The sequence below is a fragment of the Chelonoidis abingdonii genome, chromosome 1 (assembly GCF_003597395.2).
Source record: "Chelonoidis abingdonii isolate Lonesome George chromosome 1, CheloAbing_2.0, whole genome shotgun sequence".
Lineage (NCBI taxonomy): Eukaryota > Metazoa > Chordata > Testudines > Testudinidae > Chelonoidis > Chelonoidis abingdonii.
In genome coordinates, this window is record NC_133769.1 from 119,096,994 (window position 1) to 119,115,976 (window position 18,983).

Sequence of the window (18,983 nt, forward strand, 5' to 3'; positions counted from 1 at the left end):
TTTTTGGTGGTGTTCGCTTTTGGGGCTAAGAGGGATCGGACATCAATCCATGTTCTCCAGATCTTTCTGAACAAGTCTCTCCTATTTCAAACTTCTAACAGCCAGGCAAGGCATATTAGTTTATCTTTGTTTTCTCAACTTGTGAATTTTACCTTTGCTAGAGGGAGGTATCTCTGTTTTGTTGTAACTTTGAAACTAAGGCAGGAAGGGGTTCCTCTGGGCTCTTTTGAATCTGATTACCCTATAAAGTTATTTTCCATCTTGATTTTACAGAGATGATTTTTACATTTTCTTTTTAATAAAATCCTTCTGTTAAGAACCTGACTGATTTTTTCCATTGTCCAGAGACCCAGGGGTTTGGGTCTTTTTGATCACTTTGTAACCAATTGGTTAGGATATTATTCTCAAGCTTCCCCAGGAAAGGAGGTGTAAGGGCTTGGGGGGATTTTTTGGGGGAAGAGGAACTCCAAGTGGTCCCTTCCCTGTTTCTTGTTAAATCACTTGGTGGTGGCAGCGTACCAGGTTTTAACCTAAGCTGGTAGAAATAAGCTTGGGGGGCTTTCATACAGGTTCCCACATCTGTACCCTAGAGTTCAGAATGGGGAAGGAACCCTGACAGCAGTAATTTGAGTTCAAGATGTTTCGTCTCTATGGGTGCTCCATCTTCTGCCTTCCATCCCCCCTGTGATGGAGTCTTCCAGGCTCTACTCAGAGCTATAGATGCTGCTATTTACTGGGGTCTCTGGTCAAGAGTGCATGGGCACAATCACATCCTATAATGGAATACCATAAGAACAAACATCTAGAAAAACTCAAGTTAATATCCAAGTAAGTAACCTCTCTCTTTATAGTGTTGAGATGGTAATGGATGTTCTAGCAACAATTTTAATATTTTTCTCATGCTCATACAGTTTTTCAAATTCTCCTCTTCTTTTTCTTAAATTTTGTGTGCTTGGTCTCTAAAAGGCGAACACTTCTTCAGATAGCTTGAGCAAAATTCTTTCACCAATTTGAGTTATGGGTTGCTATAATTTCAGATTTAATTTTGAGTGAGTCTATTTTTAAAAACAAAAGTGTGTTTAATTTAAATTAAAATACCAAATTTTTAATTGGTGTTTATCAACACTGTTGGGCCCCAGTGGACTGTGCTTCAGCAATTCCAGCTGATGTAATAGGTTTTAATAGTATAATAGCTGTTATGAGCTGTCATGAATTAGAGCAACTCTCAGGCTGCTCTAATTTATGCAAGGAACTAAATCAGCATAAAGCAGTGATGTAAATAGGGATATAATTTTCACAGTGGTTATAAACATGAAAAAGTGTAGCTTGGAGGTGGTTACTGTGCGAAATATGTGTAGTTTACAATTCACATATATGCATGGATCTTTCTGTTAACACAAAGCTCTAAGTAGGAAATTAGAGGGGATGCTTTGGCCCAGAGACTTCTGTGGATTTGTACTTAATTATTTCAGGTTGAATTTGCCCTGGTGTGTCTTTCTGAAATTGTTATACAAACATGCTCTTGCTCTGAAGCCAGGCATTTTATTGTGTGAAATAAACTTCATGTGACTGCATAGTAGCTGAACAGTTTTGTGGCCAATTGTATTTACTTTTTCGGGGTTTGTTTTTGCTTTGTCCTCAGCCTTCACCAGCACAGGGTTTGACTGCCATACTTCTCCAGTGTTCAGTCCTGCCAATCCAGAGAGTTCAATAGAAGATTGCTTAGCTCATCTTGGAGAGAAAGTGTCCCAGGAACTGAAAGAACCTCTTCACAAAGCACTGCAGATACTGCTTAGCAAGTAAGTTGTCATTTGCTTTGCTCAGTGGGAAGGTACTATTTATTCCCTTTAAATGCTTATGGTTGTTTTATGCTGGCTATTTGACTATACTTTGTTTTGGTATTATTTTTCTTCCAATCTTCCTTTGCCTGCCCTCTTTATATATATCTATATCTATATATCTGCACATATCACAAACACTCCTTTGGTGTGTTGAACATTTAAGGCAATTTTCAAACCCTTTTAACTTCAGAGCATTGAGCCTCCAAGAGTCACTTTATATACTTTAAACTACTGGTTGATATCTGGCAAACCATAAATGTCCTAGATACTGGACTTAAACCAGGTTAGCATCCCTACTCAACACTTAATCTTAATGTTAGGTTCTTGATGCTGTAACTGCAATACCATGGGGCTAATGTTGTTGATATCTCTGTATTTTAGGTACCCCAGATGTTGCTAAACTTGTCTTGATTGCACATCTGCCAATGGAACTACTTCCACATTTTCATTGTGGGAACGTACCTCTCAGCTTGTCACACTCCTGGCCTTTAAAATGAGGGACAAGTAGGAAATAATAGAGAAGTTACATTCAGGTAGCGCAGAAACGTGTTTAAATGTAAGTCAGCTTTTTTTGTTACTTTAAAAAAAAAATTTGTGTAGTGGGATGGATTCTCAGAGAGCCCGCATGAGACAGAAAAGGGGTTATTTTACTGGTTGATTGACTGTATCCTTTCAAGAGAGTGTGGGCAGTTGGGCTATCTGTAGAGAATAAAGAACTGGCCTTTCATCTTAGGAATCAGTGTTTAAATTCCAGTAGGGCATGTAGCTGATGTCCCAGTGTCTTGGTTAAAGTGCTAGTGCTAGATAGTAGAGTTGCTTTGGTTGCCATTTTTTTTTTTTTTGTATGAATGAGCAATCTGGAGTTTTAGGGGAGCCAGACTGACTGCCTCCTATTCTGGTTGCACTGAATGACAATACCTCTGATGTCCAAAAATTGTGCATAGAAATCTTGGGTTCTGATGAGCCAGTTTGGGAGACTATCAATATAAATATGGCTTTGAAGACAGCATTGGAAAAGCTTGGGCTCCATTGCTTCTGTTTTGTAGATGTATACACTAATGGGGTAGGAGGAAATTGAGATTTTCAGGTGTCCTTTGCCCGTTCTTTGAGTATTACTCTCCCAGAACTCTTCTTGCATAGCTGTTCCTGATATTTTTAAATGACAGGATACTGAAATCCCAGAGTATCAATTGCCAAGTTTTTCAGTTCTGATAGTGTGGGCCTATAGTACCTTGTACGAGCGCTGGGGAGGCATCTGTGAGCCCTCATGAGGAGAGTGACTTTCATGTAGGCTTTTGGGAGGTAATGAGATGTGTAAGTAGTTCCTTGACTAGACCACCTTCTTGTGGTGAATCAAGTGGTCCAGTTGCTGACTTAATAAATTAAATTGGTATTAATGGAGAGTGAATTGTCACACTTTCTTGGATATGCAAATTGGGTCTCTTTGCACTTGTTCATAGACCAGCTAAGATCGCACCAGACTGAATCCCAAAGATGCTGCCCTCAGTTCCACAGAAAAGGTCTCTTATTACATCTAGAGTATCTGACCAGGACTGTTTGTGGAGCCAATCAGTTCTGTTCCTTGATCTGCCCAGCTGAAACGTGGTTTAGCCACTGTGTCTTCCATCTTCAGAAGCTAATAAATGCAACAACTTCCCTTATGTCCAGTTTTTTATTGAGCCAAGAAATGCGAAGTTGTCTTGTGTAGGGAAGGGCATAGTGCCGCCTATAGGCTGTCACATCAGCTAACGCTGAAATTTCTCTAACTTTTTAGAAAAAGAATGAGTACTAAGCACTGATTTGGTTCCACTTTAATTTTTTCCTGATGCAGTACATAGTGCTAATGATAATTCTGTGCTAAGATCTCTACAGGCTAACTGGTATTTGGGTGACCCATGTGAGTTACCTGTGTACGGAAATAGTAGTTTTGTAGATTTCATTTGCCTGGCATCTGATGTATGCTCAGAGACCGACTTAGTTGTACTAAACTCTTAGGATAAAATTATCTTTGTTGTTGTGCTCTACAAACTCTCAGATCTTGTTAACCATGTATGTGCTCCTTTAGAAATATACACACTATATCTTTCAGATGGCCTCATACAGAGAGGGAGCTCCTTTATCTTCCATTCATTTCCCTGCTCCTATTGGTAACTGGTAAGCAGGAAATGGAGAGCTTATGGACCATTAATGTCAGAGGATAGTTCCCCCTTTGCAGGATGATCAGTTTTTTTTTTACCCAATTCCCTAAAAATGAATTTGTTTTGTTTTATGGAAGGAATAACTCTGGATTATAGCACCGAGATATAAATGCTGTCTGGTTAATTTTTAAGCCGCACTTTAATTTTAAGCTTCATTTTGACATGCTTTGTAATTGCATGCAGTGGATGTGTGAATACTTAAATTACCTGGGAACTGAAAGAACTTTAATCTTTGTTTTTCCCTTTTATAACCTTTGGTGTTTTAATTTCTGCAGGCCAGTGACTTATCAGGAATACCGAGAACGCACTCAGGAGACAGATGCTCATGCCAGTGGATGGAGCAAGGTAATAACAGAATTATCTTAACTTGGAGTTCTTAACACTTTGAAACTAATGGGGAAGATTTGCCCTATAATGCTGCCATTGCAGGATATATACGCCTATGGACTTCAAATATTTAGTAGCACTTAGAACCAGAAATAAATGAGTTAGAGTCCAATATTGTCTCCCCTCAAAAAGGTGTGTGTGTAGATATGATGATTAGTCCTACTATGAGTGCTGGGGACTGGACTAGATGGCCTCTCGAGGTCCATTCCAATTGTATGATATGCAATTTTGTAATTTTTTTTTTTGCTGGACTGCACTTTAATTTGCTGTTTGTTAATCTAATCTTTTTACGTTGGTGTTGGGTAAGTAATAAGATGAAGAGATAGGGCTGCTGTTGTTTGACATCGATGCATGGATGCCAATTATTAAAAACTTAAAATTCCCTAGAAGCATTTGCTGTTGTAGCAGTTCTGTAGTGAGAATTAAGAGTGTTTCCATTATACTTCTCAGCAATCCCTTCTCAATTGTTTTGTTAACTTTTTATATTCTTTTCACTTATTAATCTAGTTCTGAGAAAAGTAAAGATAACCACATGCTCCAAGGTTTTGAGATTTTAATGGCTCAGAAAATTGAGTTAACCTTCCTACAGCAGTCTCAGCATCACTATCATAGGAGTGTGAGCTGCAAGAGGGCTTTTTATTATGTCATTGTGCAATATGTGATAGTCGATTTTGCTGATACAGCGGTACTGCATCTTTTCTATAATCTGAGGCCTCTGCATACCGCTTTGCACTACATTGTATGATCCATCTATCTTGAGATGTTTCTCAGAGGAATCGCAAAATTGCAAAATGAAATGCAAATCTATAAATGAAATTACTTCATCTAGAAGACAAAAGCAGCCACCTCTGGGATGAAATGCAGTGATTTATTAACAGTACACAGCTATACTATGCAGCAGGGCAAGACAAAAAGTTAGTTTCTTTTCTAGCTGAAACTTCATATGGAATTTAGATAGCCTAATATAATTACCTTAGTGAGAATATGGCCATTATACTGAGGCTAACTCTATTTTTACCCTTGTGTGTATGGGCACAAAAGCTGAGATTTTTTAATGGCCACAAATTGCTAGGTCCTTTTTTCTCATTCAGAAGAGAGCATAGGTCCAGCCTGATGTTAGCTGGAGCATTGGTTCAGCATTGACCCAGCAAAGAGTGCTACGTGTTGAATGGCAAAACTACTTCCTACTGATGTAAGTGATAGCTGCGTTGAGATACTTTTGATGGTGCCAGATTTGCTTGACCCTGCCTAATTTGAAATCTCATGGGATTATAATACAAAATGAAAAGACATGGAAATAGCTCAGTTGTTTGAGCATTGGCCTGCTAAACCCAGGGTTGTGAGTTCAATCCTTGAGGGGGCCGTTTAGGATCTGGGGCAAAAATCTGTCTGGGGATTGGTCCTGCTTTGAGCAGGGAGTTGGACTAGATGACCTCCTGAGGTCCCTTCCAACCTTGGTATTCTATGATTCTATAAGCCCAGGGATCCAGAATTGAAGTTCCCACAAAGTTCAACTCTGAATTTCCTGACTTCTTCAATTTAAAATCTGAACATTAACATTGCATTACTATATTTTCTGTCTAATATGTCATTAGAGGACCTAACACTAGTTTAAAAAAACAAATTAACTATCTGGTCCTTGTGTATTGCAGCTATCTTCTACTTTTATCATTTATACGGAAATTGAAATTTTATGCTGAAAACAGATCAACCCTAGATGTGGAGAAGTAATATCTTTTGACTATAATGCTTGTACTTAAGGCATAAGTTTCCTGTTGGAGATCCATTTTCATCAGAAAGGACAATAGATTTTCTTGTGGCCTTAAAAAAAAATATTCAAGTCTGCATATTTTATACCCTGTAAGTCATCTTGCCATGTGTGTTCTGCCTCTTTTAGCCACCCTTAGATAAATGTTAATGTTCCTCATTTTTTAAAAATAGATTGTACCACTCACACTCAGACACATACTTTGAGAATAGTTAGGCACTATATTTTTCTCTATTGTAACTGGAAAAAGCAGAAGAGTAAGGCATGAACCCCAAGAGGTGCACTAAATATAAGTTTTTCAAATATAGGGTCTTAAATCAGCTGCAGAATTAACTTTTCATGGGTTGAGGTTTCTCTTTTGACATTCTGGGTGATAAGTCTTTCATCCAATGACTAACTGTTCAGTGGTTTTTGGCACCAGAAACTATTGATGAACTAGGAGCGCAACATGGCCTCTACTGTTGGTCTCAGAATCCTGTCAGCTAGGTAGCTTATTGGATTACAAGCTGTGATGTTGTCTGATTTTAAAATATGACCATATAGATCATTGTTGCAACCACTGTTCTATATATTTGCGGGAAATCTTGTTATAAAGGTTGTCAAGTGAGGTGTTTATGAAAAGGTTACGATTTGCTGGTTATGATTGTTATCTGTATGCATGTATCATTTTTGTATTTGAAGTTATAAGTATTGGCTCTATACTTGGATTTCAAATGTTTGCTCCTGGGGTAATGCCCACAAGGTAGCTAGCCAGCACATCTTGGAGGGACTAGTCAAATTGAGTGACCTATCAAAGGAATATTTAACTGATAATGAACCATGGGAAATGCCCATCTACACTGAATGGAATTTTCTGCTGTGATTAGGCGAAATGCCTGGACATGGGAATTGCCCATGGGACTCCAAACTCCATCTTGTTGCTGTAATTTTCCACAGTAAGAACAGTGGGATGCCCTCCACATGGAAAAAAGCTAGAAAGGGCCCTGGAAACACCTCCATTTTGTCTTCAATCCTGTTTCTTACTCTGGAGGAACTTTGCTACAAACTGAAGCTCTGAACAAAGGACTGAATGACCCATCCAAGCTGTAGATGTATTCTAGAGATTTGACTTAATCCAGCAGTTCATTCCATTGCTGCTACAAGCTTGAACCAAGAACTTTGCCATTACTGTGTGTAATTGATTCCTTTAACCAATTTTAACTCTCACCTTTCTTTCTTTTTATGAATAAACCATTAGATTTTAGATACTCCAAAATCACGCTGATGCCAATCCTGTAGTCAGATGTAAATTATATATTGACCTGGGTGTGTGGCTGGTCCTTTGGGATCAGAAGAAGCTATTATTTGATGAGACTGGTTGTAAAGAACCACTCATCTCTGAATATAGTGTTTCTGGTGGTGATACAAAACCTGGAATGCCTGAGGAAACTGCCTATATGTCTTCTTGTTCGCCAGTGTGGTGAAACAGAAGTTTACGTTTGTTGCTGGTATGACATATCCTGTGGGGATTAGCCACCTGTCTTGGGGTGTATCTGCCCTATTTCTCATCAGTTTGTCCTGAATTTGGCATCCTCAGTTGTGACTCGCTGAGGCACGGTTACAGTGACATAGTCTGTCTAGGATGCACAGAACCCGGTCAATTAAGCTTTGGACCAGAACCCCATGCTATTTGAAATTTGATATTGAGAATTTTAAAGGTTAAAGATCAGTGACGATGAACCAGAAGGCATCAGCAGAAGCAATCAGACTTCAAGCTCCGAGAGAGAGCCTGTGTCTTGAACATGAACAAAGACTGACAGAACTTACAATACAGGAGAAGCAAGCCTTGGCCCAGCTGGAAAGAGAAGCTAGAGAAAGGATCGCTAAAATGGAAAAAAAAAAAAAAAAAAAACTACTCAAAGAAAGAGAGAAAAGCCCATGCAAGGCATATGGAACGGCTGGCTGCTGAGGAGAGAGTTCACCAGATGCAACAAGAAACTGCCAGACTTGAGCTCCAAATCAAAAAAGCAATAGAAGAATAGCAGGGACTGTATCCTTTTGAAAGTCCAGCTTATAACAATGTTGGTATGTTGTATTACTCTGAGCAGTTGTCTGTGTTTAACCAGTTTTGCTATGGCCAGGGAGAGGGTTACTCAAACCTGGGGAAGGTGAAAAATAGCTGTTTGTGATATTTCAGAAGTACATTGGGAATTAGATGAAGCACAGAGAGAGCTCGTTTATGGGGACAAGGTTTCTGTAGAGCAAATTAAAATTGAAGGTCAGGTTGAAACCCTACCTGAGGAAGAAAAAGGTACATTTTTATGAGTGATGGATTGTTGGCAAGTAAAATTTGTGAAAGTAAGCCTAAAAAAAGGTAGAAATGGTTTGTTTAAAGCAGATCAGTTATAATGTGGAGAATAGCAGTTCCACTGTTGGGAGTGGCAACTTGCCTGTTAAAGAAACTGTCTCACTTTCTAAGGACAGCTCTACCCCGATATAATATGACCCGATATAACATGAATTCGGATATAACGCGGTAAAGCAGTGCTCTAGGGGGCGGGCCTGCGCACTTCGGTGGATCAAAGCAAGTTCAATATAACGCAGTTTCACTTATGACGTGATAAGATTTTTTTGGCTCTCGAGGACAGCGTTATATCGGGGTAGAGGTGTATATGTCTGAAATCAGCCATGGGTACTGGGACAAAGGAAAGGATGACTCCAATTGTTTACCTGTTTTGAATAGCAGCATGTCTGCTGAGGAAAAGTGTCCCTCTAGTTCTTGTGAAGCAAATAGAAAGTGCTTCTCAGTTCATGCTACTTGAAAATTTATTAGTTGTCCCAGAATTGGATCTGGATTTAACTAAAGCACAGAAAGGGAATGTTCCTAAGGTTGTGTCTGCTAGGGAGAATGACATTATAACTAGATTGCATCCAGTTGGTATCATAACTAGATCCTAGACAATTCTGGTGCTTCTGTTTTACCTGTTGATAGTGTGTTACTGGGTAAAGGTGTGACAACTCTGTGCAGCCAGGTTAACATCATAGCCATAGGTGCTGACTCCATGGGTGCTCTGGGGCTGCAGCACCCATGGGAAAAAAACTGGGTGCTCAGGACCCACCAGCAGCTCCCCATGGCCCAACCCTGCCCCAGCTCACCTCCGCCATTGCCTCCTCCGCGAACACACCAGTGCGTCCTGCTTCTCTCCCCTCCTTCTTAGCTCTTGTGCCGCGAAACAGGTGATTTGCGGGGCAGGGAGGGAGGGGGAATGAGGCGTGCTGGGGGAAGAGGCGGGGCCGACATAGGGATTTGAGGAAGAGATCCAGTAGGGGCTGGGAGGGGACAGAGTTAGGGTGGGAACTTTTGGGGATAGGGTTGGAATGGGGACGGGGCCAGGGGCGGGGATGAGATGGAGTCAGGACGGGGCCAGGGACTGGGAAAGGGGCGAGGGGGGGTGGGTACCCACTGGCACTGGGGAAGGTTGGCACCTATGATCATAGCTAGGGCACAAGGAGAGCATTAAGGTGGTTTGACTGTGTTACCCACTAACAGTGTGGAAACTTCTAACAAGGAGGAAATGATTCCTAAGCTTGGTGTGGCAAAGGGAAAGAGAGTGCCTCTAACCTTTTATCTAGTAAGTCTATCAGCTTGCTTACAGGGGGGTTGTGTAAAAATCCTCCTGATGGGTCAGAGGTGATTCTGGATTTAAGTGAAACCCAGAGTCTGTGGTGTTGCTCAGAAAATTTTCCTTTAGAGCAAGCCCTAGCTGAAGAAGATAAGGGCAGAATTTCTGTGAAAGATGAATTGTTACTTTAAAAGATTCCTGAAGAGGAAAAATCTTCATGGTAGTTTTTCCAAGCAGTTTGCTGTGAATGAGGGGTGTGGTGAAAGTGATTTGACCAAGGTAGTTTGTTTCTAGCAGCGAGAATTTTTCTGTTGAAAATGGATCCACTGACTTTGCGTTAAAGACCCAATGTGGATAGCTTTAAGAAGGTTTCAGATGGAATGAAAATTGTTAGGGAACTTAAACAGCTCTATGATGACCAAGTGGCTGTGTTTGGTCAGCCTGTTGGGGAGACTGTGTTGTTGGAACATGAATGTCTCCATGCTAAGTCTTTAAGTAAGCAGCCTGTGACTCAGGTACTGGGGAAAGATTGGGTTACTGGTTTTTCAGAGCAGAACAGCCTTATGACTGAACTCACAAGGATGTGGGGGAGAGCAGGCAAAGTTCTCACCCTTACTCTTTGGATTTATTTGGTATCTCTTTAAAACAGAGTCCAGTCTCTAAGCCGCTGCAGGTGGTGAATTCACAAGCAAGCATGCAGGAGAGTGTCTGTGTAGAATTTCATAGCACAGAGGGTCTGCAGTTGGTGAATAAACCTATCCAGCAAAGAAATTCCTGTGAGCAGGAAGTTTGTTTTGAACCTTCTAAAAAAAAAAAGGGGTTGGGGGAGGGGGGGGAGAACCCAATCCTGCTGAGGGGAAGAATGAGTGTCCAGCCTTGAAATTGGTAGCAAATGAAAATTTGAAAGCTAATGCCTGGGTTGATACAATTTACCTGGCTAATAAGGGAGGGGGAAGATTTGCCCCATAGCTGGTAGCACTGAGGACACACCTGGCCAGCCAAGGGATTTAGTAAGACAAAAGTCATGGTATGACCAAAATGCTTGTAATCCCTGACTTGTTACAAATTTAGTATTACTGTTAAGGTTTAGCCTTCTACTGTATTTGATTTTTATCTCAACTCTGGTAATAATGTACAATGTGCCTAATCTTTTTATAAAACCCTTGAACATGTTAAGAGTGATACATAAGAACACACTTTGTTAAAAGGCCTTGTTATACTGCTATTTCAAAGTTAGGGCCTGTAACTAGTTAAGGAGAAAAAACACTGCAGACCTAATGTGCTGTATGAGAAGGGAAACTGAAGCACACTACCATATTGCTTTTCTATACTATGAAAAATATTAATATCTACATTGACTTGATGTTAATTGGGTTCCAAACATTTGCCAGAACTTGTATGGATAAATTAGCTATTTTTGATAGCTTTTGACAAGATCGCATGCAGAAATTATGCTGCAAGAGCAGATCCAGTCCACTGTTGGTCTAACCAAGTTTTACCTTGGGTTTGTAAAGGGATTCAACAATACTGTTAAACGTGATTTTGACAAACCTTTCTCTTATACACTGATACTTCTAATATTGGGTTAGAACAGGGATGAGCAAACTTTTTTGGCTTGAGGGCTACATCTCGGTGTGGAAATTGTATGGCGGGCCATGAATGCACACAAAATTGGAGTTAAGAGTGCAGGAGGGGGTGAGGGAACTGGCTGGGGGTGCGAGCTCTGGGGTAGGACCAGAAATGAGGAGTTCAAGGTCTGGCGGGGGCTCCAGGCTGGGGGAGGAGGGTGAAGGCTCTGGCTAGGGGTGCAGGCTCTGGGGTGGGGCTTGGGTTGAGCGGTTTGGGGGCAGGAGGATGCTCTGGGATGATAGAGGAGTTCGGAGGGTGTGAGGGGGATCAGGGCTGGAGGAGGGGGTTGGACATGGGAGGGGCTCAGCGGTGCAGGCTCCAGGCGGCACTTACCTTAAACAGCTCTCAGAAACAGCAGCATGTCCCCCCGCTCCGGCTCCTACTCAGAGGCACAGCCAGGTGACTCTGTACGCTGCCCTGTCTGCAGGTACTGTCTCTGCAGCCTATTGACTGCAGTTCCTAGCCAATAGAAACTGCGGGGGTGGTGGTTGGGGTGGGGACAGCATGTGGAGCCCCTTGACTGTCCCTACACTTAAGAGGCGGCGGGGGGACATGCTGGTGTTTCTGGGAGTCATGCAGAGCCATGGCATGCAAAGTTGAGCAGTCCCTGACCCCACTCCCCAGCTGGAGCAGGGCAAGCACCAGACCCCACTCCCCAGCAGGAGCTCAGGAGCCGGATTAAATCGGTTGGCAGGCCATATGTGCCCCGCAGGCAGTAGTTTGCCCACCCATGGGTTAGAAGCTGTAGTAATACAGAACCAAGATTGGGAAATTTCTGTGATGCATTCAGTAATGTATGGAACACTGCTTCCTGCATCGGTTTTGTGTTGGAGATGTGACATTATCTGATTAAAATATAACTATACAGATCATTGTTGCAAGCACTGTTCTGTATTTGCAGGAAATCTTGTACAAAGGTTGTCAAGTGAGGTGTTTATGAAAAGATTACGATTTGCTGGTTAAGATTATGCCATCTGTATGCCTGAATCATTTTTGTATTTGAAGTTATAACTATTGGCGCTATACTTGGATTTCAGATGTTTGCTCCTGGGTTAATGCCCACAAGGTAGCTAGCCAGCACATCTTGGAGAGACTATTCAAATTGAGTGATCCATCAAAGGAACATTTAACTGATAATGAACCATGGGAAATGCCCATCTACACTGAATGGAATTTTCTGCTGTGATTAGGTGAAATGCCTGGACATGGGACTCCAAACTCCATCTTGTTGCTGTAATTTTCCACAGTAAGAACAGTGGGATGCCCTCCGCATGGAAAAAAGCTAGAAAGGGCCCTGGAAACATCTCCATTCTGACTTCAATCCTGTGTCTTACTTCTGGAGGAACTTTGCTACAAACTGAAGCTCTGAACAAAGGACTGAATGACCCATCCAAGCTGTGGATGTATTCCAGAGATTGACTTAATCCAGCAGTTCATTCCATGACTGCTACAAGCTTGAACCAAGAACTTTGCCGTTACTGTGTGTAACTGATTCCTTTAACCAATTTTAACTCTCACCTTTCTTTCTTTTTATGAATGAACCTTTAGATTTTAGATACTAAAGGATTGGCATCAGGGTGATTTTGGGGTAAGATATAAATTATATATTGACCTGGGTGTGTGGCTGGTCCTTTGGGATCAGAAGAACCTATTATTTGATGAGACTGTTTGTAAAGAACCATTCATCTCTGAATCCGGTGTTTCTGATGGTGATATAAAACCTGGAATACCTGAAGAAACTGTCTTTATGTACTCTTGCTAGCCGGTGTGGTGAAACAGAAGTTTACTTTTGTTGCTGGTTTGGTATATCCTGTGGGTGATTAGCCACCAGTTGGGGTGTATCTTGGTATCCTCAGTTGTGACCCACTGAGGCACGGTTACAGTGACTTAATGGTCTCAGGATCCTTTCAGCTAGGAGGCTTATAGGATGACAAGCTATAAGAAGACATAGGTGGAGTGTGTATGTCTGCATATGTATGTAAATATAGTGTTTGGGCTTAAGGGGAAGAGCTGTAAAATATTGCCCAAATGATGGTTACAAATGTCATAAGTATTTAATAATTTGATAAACTAAAGGAGGTATTTTACACAAGCACTATTGATTTACCCTTGGTGGATATCATCATTTTGTGTTAGCTGTCAGCCTTTTTTTTTTTTTTTTTAAAACATAGTACATCTGAGCATGTGCAATATGTCAACCTTGAATATAGACCAACTAGCCAATGGGAACATAAAATTTGGACTTTCTGTCAGTGGTTTTAATGTAAAGTAGAATTGTTGTTGCCAAGTTAATTCTCATTTGTTTCTTGTATTACAGTTTCAGAGGGAGAGGTTATTTTTTTGTTCCCTTTAACCTGTTAAGTAGCTTGTTTTGGAGATAATTAATTTGGATTTATATTCTCCTCCTTCCTTGACTGCAACCACCATGTAAGGAAAGAATAAAAGATTTATTTACAAGTATAATAACAAAATTGTATAAAAGTAGAAAATAGTGACCCAGGCTTTCAAAAGTAATTACCAAAACTCAAGAAATACCTTAACAATTAACTAAATGCATGAACAAATTATTGAATATTTTATTTCCATAACTAAAATCCTCTGCACTGAAATTCTTACCAAATTTTCTTAAGAATTTAGTAGTCTGCTACCCATATAACTTACTAGAACTAAGATTTTGCAGCCACGTAGATCTTCCACCTTTTGGATCTGGTTATTCAGCCCTTTAATCTGCAAGCCTGTGCTACTCCTTCCAGCCAATGGAGTTTCTGGTCCTAAACTAGCTTTTGATTGAGAATCTCAACCAAAATACATCTTAGATGCTTGCATCTTTTTTGCTGGAGCAGCCTCATCAGGACAAATATTGCGTAGGACCTGATAGAATTAACCATCCAGGGCTGTCAGATTTTATTTCCAGTGGAAAAATTTTTAGTCTACAAGATACTGTTTCAGCAAACCAGAATGGAAAGTTTATAGTATAAATACAGTATATGCCTACATCGTTCCATGGGGCATCCTTATCCTCCAGGAATGTGTAGCAGTTCCTCTAATAATACTTTTTTGAATAGATGGAGTATGAATGTATTGGTTTCATTTCCTCTTAAATTCCTCTCTCTCTCCTGGACAGCATTTTGTAGAAAAACAACAGTTAGGATAAGAGAGAACAACTCTCGTGTCTTTTTATAGCAGTGTAAGTCTTCCCCAGTTCTCCTTATCTGTTTTTTTCCCCTTTGGAGAAGATGCTGCTAAGATAAATTAGAAGAATCTATAGTTAAATGTTGAGGTGTCTTGACCTACCAATTAGATTTGACTACTACAAAGTATGAGGCTAGACTGGTAAGAATACTTTGGTCACTTGCTCTGTGCCCTGTTACAGAATTCTTATTATATTCTCAGAGCTCCAAACATTTTAGGGGGAAAAATTTTGGAAAGCTTTTCATTGAGAAATAAATCTGCTTGTACGTCAGATTTCTGTCTACTTTTTTGTATTTTTATTACAAGGAGCACTTTGCACAGAAATGGACCCTGTTTCCCTTGGGAGATTATCTGCTCCTCATGTTCACTTCTGCTACCTGAAGTTGTCATCGCAAACAGAGTGGTGTCATTTCAGGAGGGGAAGCCCAACATTAGGAGCAGATAAATTCCTAAGGAGGGGCAGATGCTGTTTCCATGCAAAACGTCCCCAATAATAAAAATCTGAGGGAAGATGGCAGATTTGATATCAGTTTTTTTCTAAAGAGAATAGTTTTTCAAAATTTTCATCACCCATGCATGAACTAACATTTGATCTTAAATTGTACTTAAGTGCCCTATCTAGTTTGCTTTTGTCAAGGAATGCCATTCCTTGCAGAGGAGTCATTTAGCCTTTTAGTAAAATTCTGAATAGGGATGCTGAATTGAAATAAGCCCTTGCTTGACTGAAAGCAAGCATCTGAACAAAAAAATTTCACTCCCCTTCCGTGCTGCTTAACACATCTGTTCCAAAAAATTACATGGCATATTAAGGAATCAAAGATGCACAGGAGATGCAGCAGAAAACAGAAAAGGTTAAACACAAATGCATTTGTCTTCCTTCAAGTGGAATGCCTCAGCACATGTTTTGTCTGGGTTTATGTTTTATCTGGCTTAGAAAAAAATAAAACAGAAGCTGGAAAGATGAAGTTATTTTGTTTTTGTTTTTTTAAAAAAAAAGCTACACCCATTTTGCTCAGCAGAGCATCTGGCAGTTTATGCAGTGCAATGCTTTTCTTGCCACAGATAGCCTGTGACTAGTACTAGAAAAAAAACTTCACATTCAAACTAGTTTGAGCTGCCTTCTGCCAGATGAAAAATGGCGTGATGCCCTTTAGCAATACAGGCATGGCGACAAACCCAATGTCAGAATAAACCAGTTTCCACCATGATTTGATACTGGTGTAACAGTCAGAGATATCTTGAATATAAAATTAATACAAAATACTTTGAATGCCTTGGATCTCAAAGCACTTTTCAATGCCCATGTGAAGTAAGTTTCCCCATTTTACGGATGGGGGAAACTGAAACACAGAGAAGTTAAGTGATACCCAGAGTCATTAAGTCAGTGAAAGAGCTAGGAATGGCTGGCTCCCAGATCCCAACACAGATAGTTCAGCTTCTCTACGTTATCTAAAATTAGGTTCTGATTCTGGTCCCTGTCCTGGACTCTGTATGTTTGTTGATATGGCAGCATTTAGGGGACATAGAGGTGCTGCAGCTGGCTGGGGAAGAATTTTCTTGACCCGGTGCTGCTCCACGTTCAGCTTCCGGCCTAGAGACAGGAGTGGGAAGTGACACAGCCTATAATCAAGTTGGATTGAGCTAATTTACACCAAGAGCCATATGGAACCCTAGATGGCCCAGAATCCAGGTAGAATGATGCTGTGCCTTCTGTGAGGCCCAGCATAGAATCTTTCTATTGGTGTTGGTCTGCAGTGATAAAATTGGTTGATTGAGAAATAAGTATGCGTGTGCGCTTCATCAGTCTGGTGTAGAATCAGGAACATGTGCCATATTTAAACAGTACAGTTTTTCACAGAACTTATGCACCTTGCAAACATGAGCAGAAAGGAGACAATACTAAATATAGCTGCATTTGTTATTTTCAATGGAAAACTCTGTAGAATGTTTCCAATATGGCAGAACTGCCTAGTGACTCTAGACCAGGGGCAGGCAAACTTTTTGGCCTGAGGGCCGCATCGGGTTTTGGAAATTGTCTGGAGGGCTGGTTAGGGGAGGGTTGGTAAGGAATTTCAATAGTCAAAAATGCTTTCTCTTCAGAGTCTATAATATGAAAGTAACATGTAGGAGCCTTAAGGCTTCTCCTGTGCTGTTTAAATGTTGTCCTTTAACTTTTTTTAGGAGCAGCCTTATTTCAAAGAGTAAATTATTGTTTCTTTAAGAAGATTGATCTCTCTAATCTGTTTTAGAAATCCAGCTTTAGTAGCCATATTTGAAATCTGTGAGCTAGATACTTTATTTTTATCTATACCTCCAAAATACATAATTACAAAAAAATGTAATTCCTTAAATATACCACTCCAAATAATTTTGCAGTAGAATCCTGGTTTTGTGAATTGAGTCAGAAGATACCAGTTGCGTAAGGATAATTGAGAGTCGACTACGCAGGTAAATGGGCTGGCAGTTTGTAAGAAAAGGAAGTTCACATAATCATGAAGCTAGAAGATGGGCCATTAAGAATGAGTCTGCTGAAGGTTGCATGTGATATGACTACTGTGAAACATTACACAAATAAAGGAGCTACCCTATTTTTCCTACACTGCCCCTTTAAAACCTGATTGAATTGTGTACTGTTTGTGCTAAATTTTCTTGGTTACACTGGTGTAGCCTTGCTTGCTTAGTGGAATTGTAGTGCTGTAACTAAATGGAGAATTATCTCATTGTTACAACTAGTCAGAAAGTTGTGGATGACAGTTTTCCTGATGGGGAAAAAAAAAAGTGTTTTTCTTCAATAATTTGTAAGAGGTTTCCCTACTCTCCCCACTCCCCTTTTCTGATGAGTTCTACTTAGTCCTAAGTAGCACACTTTCTCTGTGCACTATAATGCACATAGCCTTTAGTATTGCTGTATATATTCTGGGTTATTATGTAATGAAGGGCCCTGTTAATGCTTATGTACAGTGGTGGAAAGAGCCATGGTAGCTTATGGGACTTGATTCTTAATTTTTTTTTTTTTTTTTTTACTTTTGTGTAGGTAAAATCTCAACTCTGACATTTAGTCATGCATCCTTTTTGCACATAATAAATGTAAAAAGGTAACCGTGATTTAATCAGGATGGGGATATTGTAGGCTCTTGAATCCAGCCTTGTGGTAGCACTGTGGCAGCCTGATCCTGCCTCCCCTGTAGTCAATGACAGACCTCCTAGTGATGTCAGTGGGAGCAGAATCAGACCTTGTATGCTGCTGTGCATGGAACTGAAGATCAAGACCTGAATTTGGTGTCTCACTCTTCAGGCCTGCTCAGGTTTAGTGAGAATTAGGGTATGTCTACACTATGGGATTACTCTGATTTTACAGAATTTGATTTTTGGAAACAGATTGTATAAAGTCGAGTGCATGTGGCCACATTAAGCACATTAATTTGGCGATGTGCGTCCATAGTACCGAGGCTAAGGTCTATTTCCGGAGTCTTGCACTATGGGTAACTATCCCATAGTTCCCACAGTTTCCCCCGCCCATTGAAATTCTGGGTTGAGATCCCAATGCCTAAGTGGGTGAAAAACATTGTTGCGGGTGGTTCTGGGTACATGTCGTCAGGCCCCCCTCTCCCTCTCTCCGTGAAAGCAACGGCAGACAACCATTTCGCACCTTTTTTCCTGGATTACCTGTGCAGACGACATACCACGGCAATCATGGAGCCCACTCAGCTCAACGCAGCAGTCATGAACATTGTAAACACCTCACACATTATCGTGCAGTTTATGCTGAACCAGAACCTGGAAAACCAGGTGAGGAGGAGGCGGCAGCACAGCAATGAGAGTGATGAGGACATGGACACAGAATTCTCTGTAACTGTGGGCCCCGGCACTTTGGAGATCATGCTGTTAATGGGGCAGATTCATGCTGTGGAAAGCCGATTCTGGACCCTGGAAACAAGCACAGACTGGTGGGATCGCATAGTGTTGCAGGTGTGGGACAAGTCCCAGCGGCTGCGAAACTTTCGTATGCATAGGGCCACTTTCGTGGAACTCTGTGACTTGCTTTCCCTTGCCCTGAAGCGCCAGAATACCAAGATGAGAGCAGCCCTCACAGTTGAGAAGCGAGTGGCGGTAGCCCTGTGGAAGCTTGCAGTGCTAGACAGCTACCAGTCAGTCAGGAATCAGTTTGGAGTGGGCAAATCTACTGTGGGGGCCGCTGTGATGGAAGTAGCCAAAGCAATCACTGAGCAGCTGCTACTAAAGGTAGTGACTCTGGGACATGTGCAGGTCATATTGGATGGCTTTGCTGCAATGGGATTCCCTAACTGTGCTGGGCAATAGATGGAACCCATATCCCTATTTTGGCACCGGAGCACCAGGGCAGCCA

General features: G+C 41.0%; 1 protein-coding gene across 5 annotated transcripts in view; it reads left to right on the plus strand.

The window, feature by feature from the left end:
- The window catches only part of BCL2L13 (BCL2 like 13), a 79,131-nt gene that overhangs the window by 31,470 nt on the left and 28,678 nt on the right, over window positions 1-18,983 (plus strand). For 4 of the 5 annotated variants that reach the window (XM_032789339.2, XM_075069582.1, XM_032789343.2 and 1 more), the window contains 2 exons: window positions 1,643-1,799; window positions 4,315-4,384. In XM_032789339.2, coding sequence (XP_032645230.1) covers window positions 1,643-1,799; window positions 4,315-4,384 — 227 coding nt within the window. Of the gene's footprint in view, window positions 1-1,642; window positions 1,800-2,222; window positions 2,398-4,314; window positions 4,385-18,983 lie in introns of those variants that run through there. The other variant, XM_075069590.1, reaches the window with a different exon arrangement.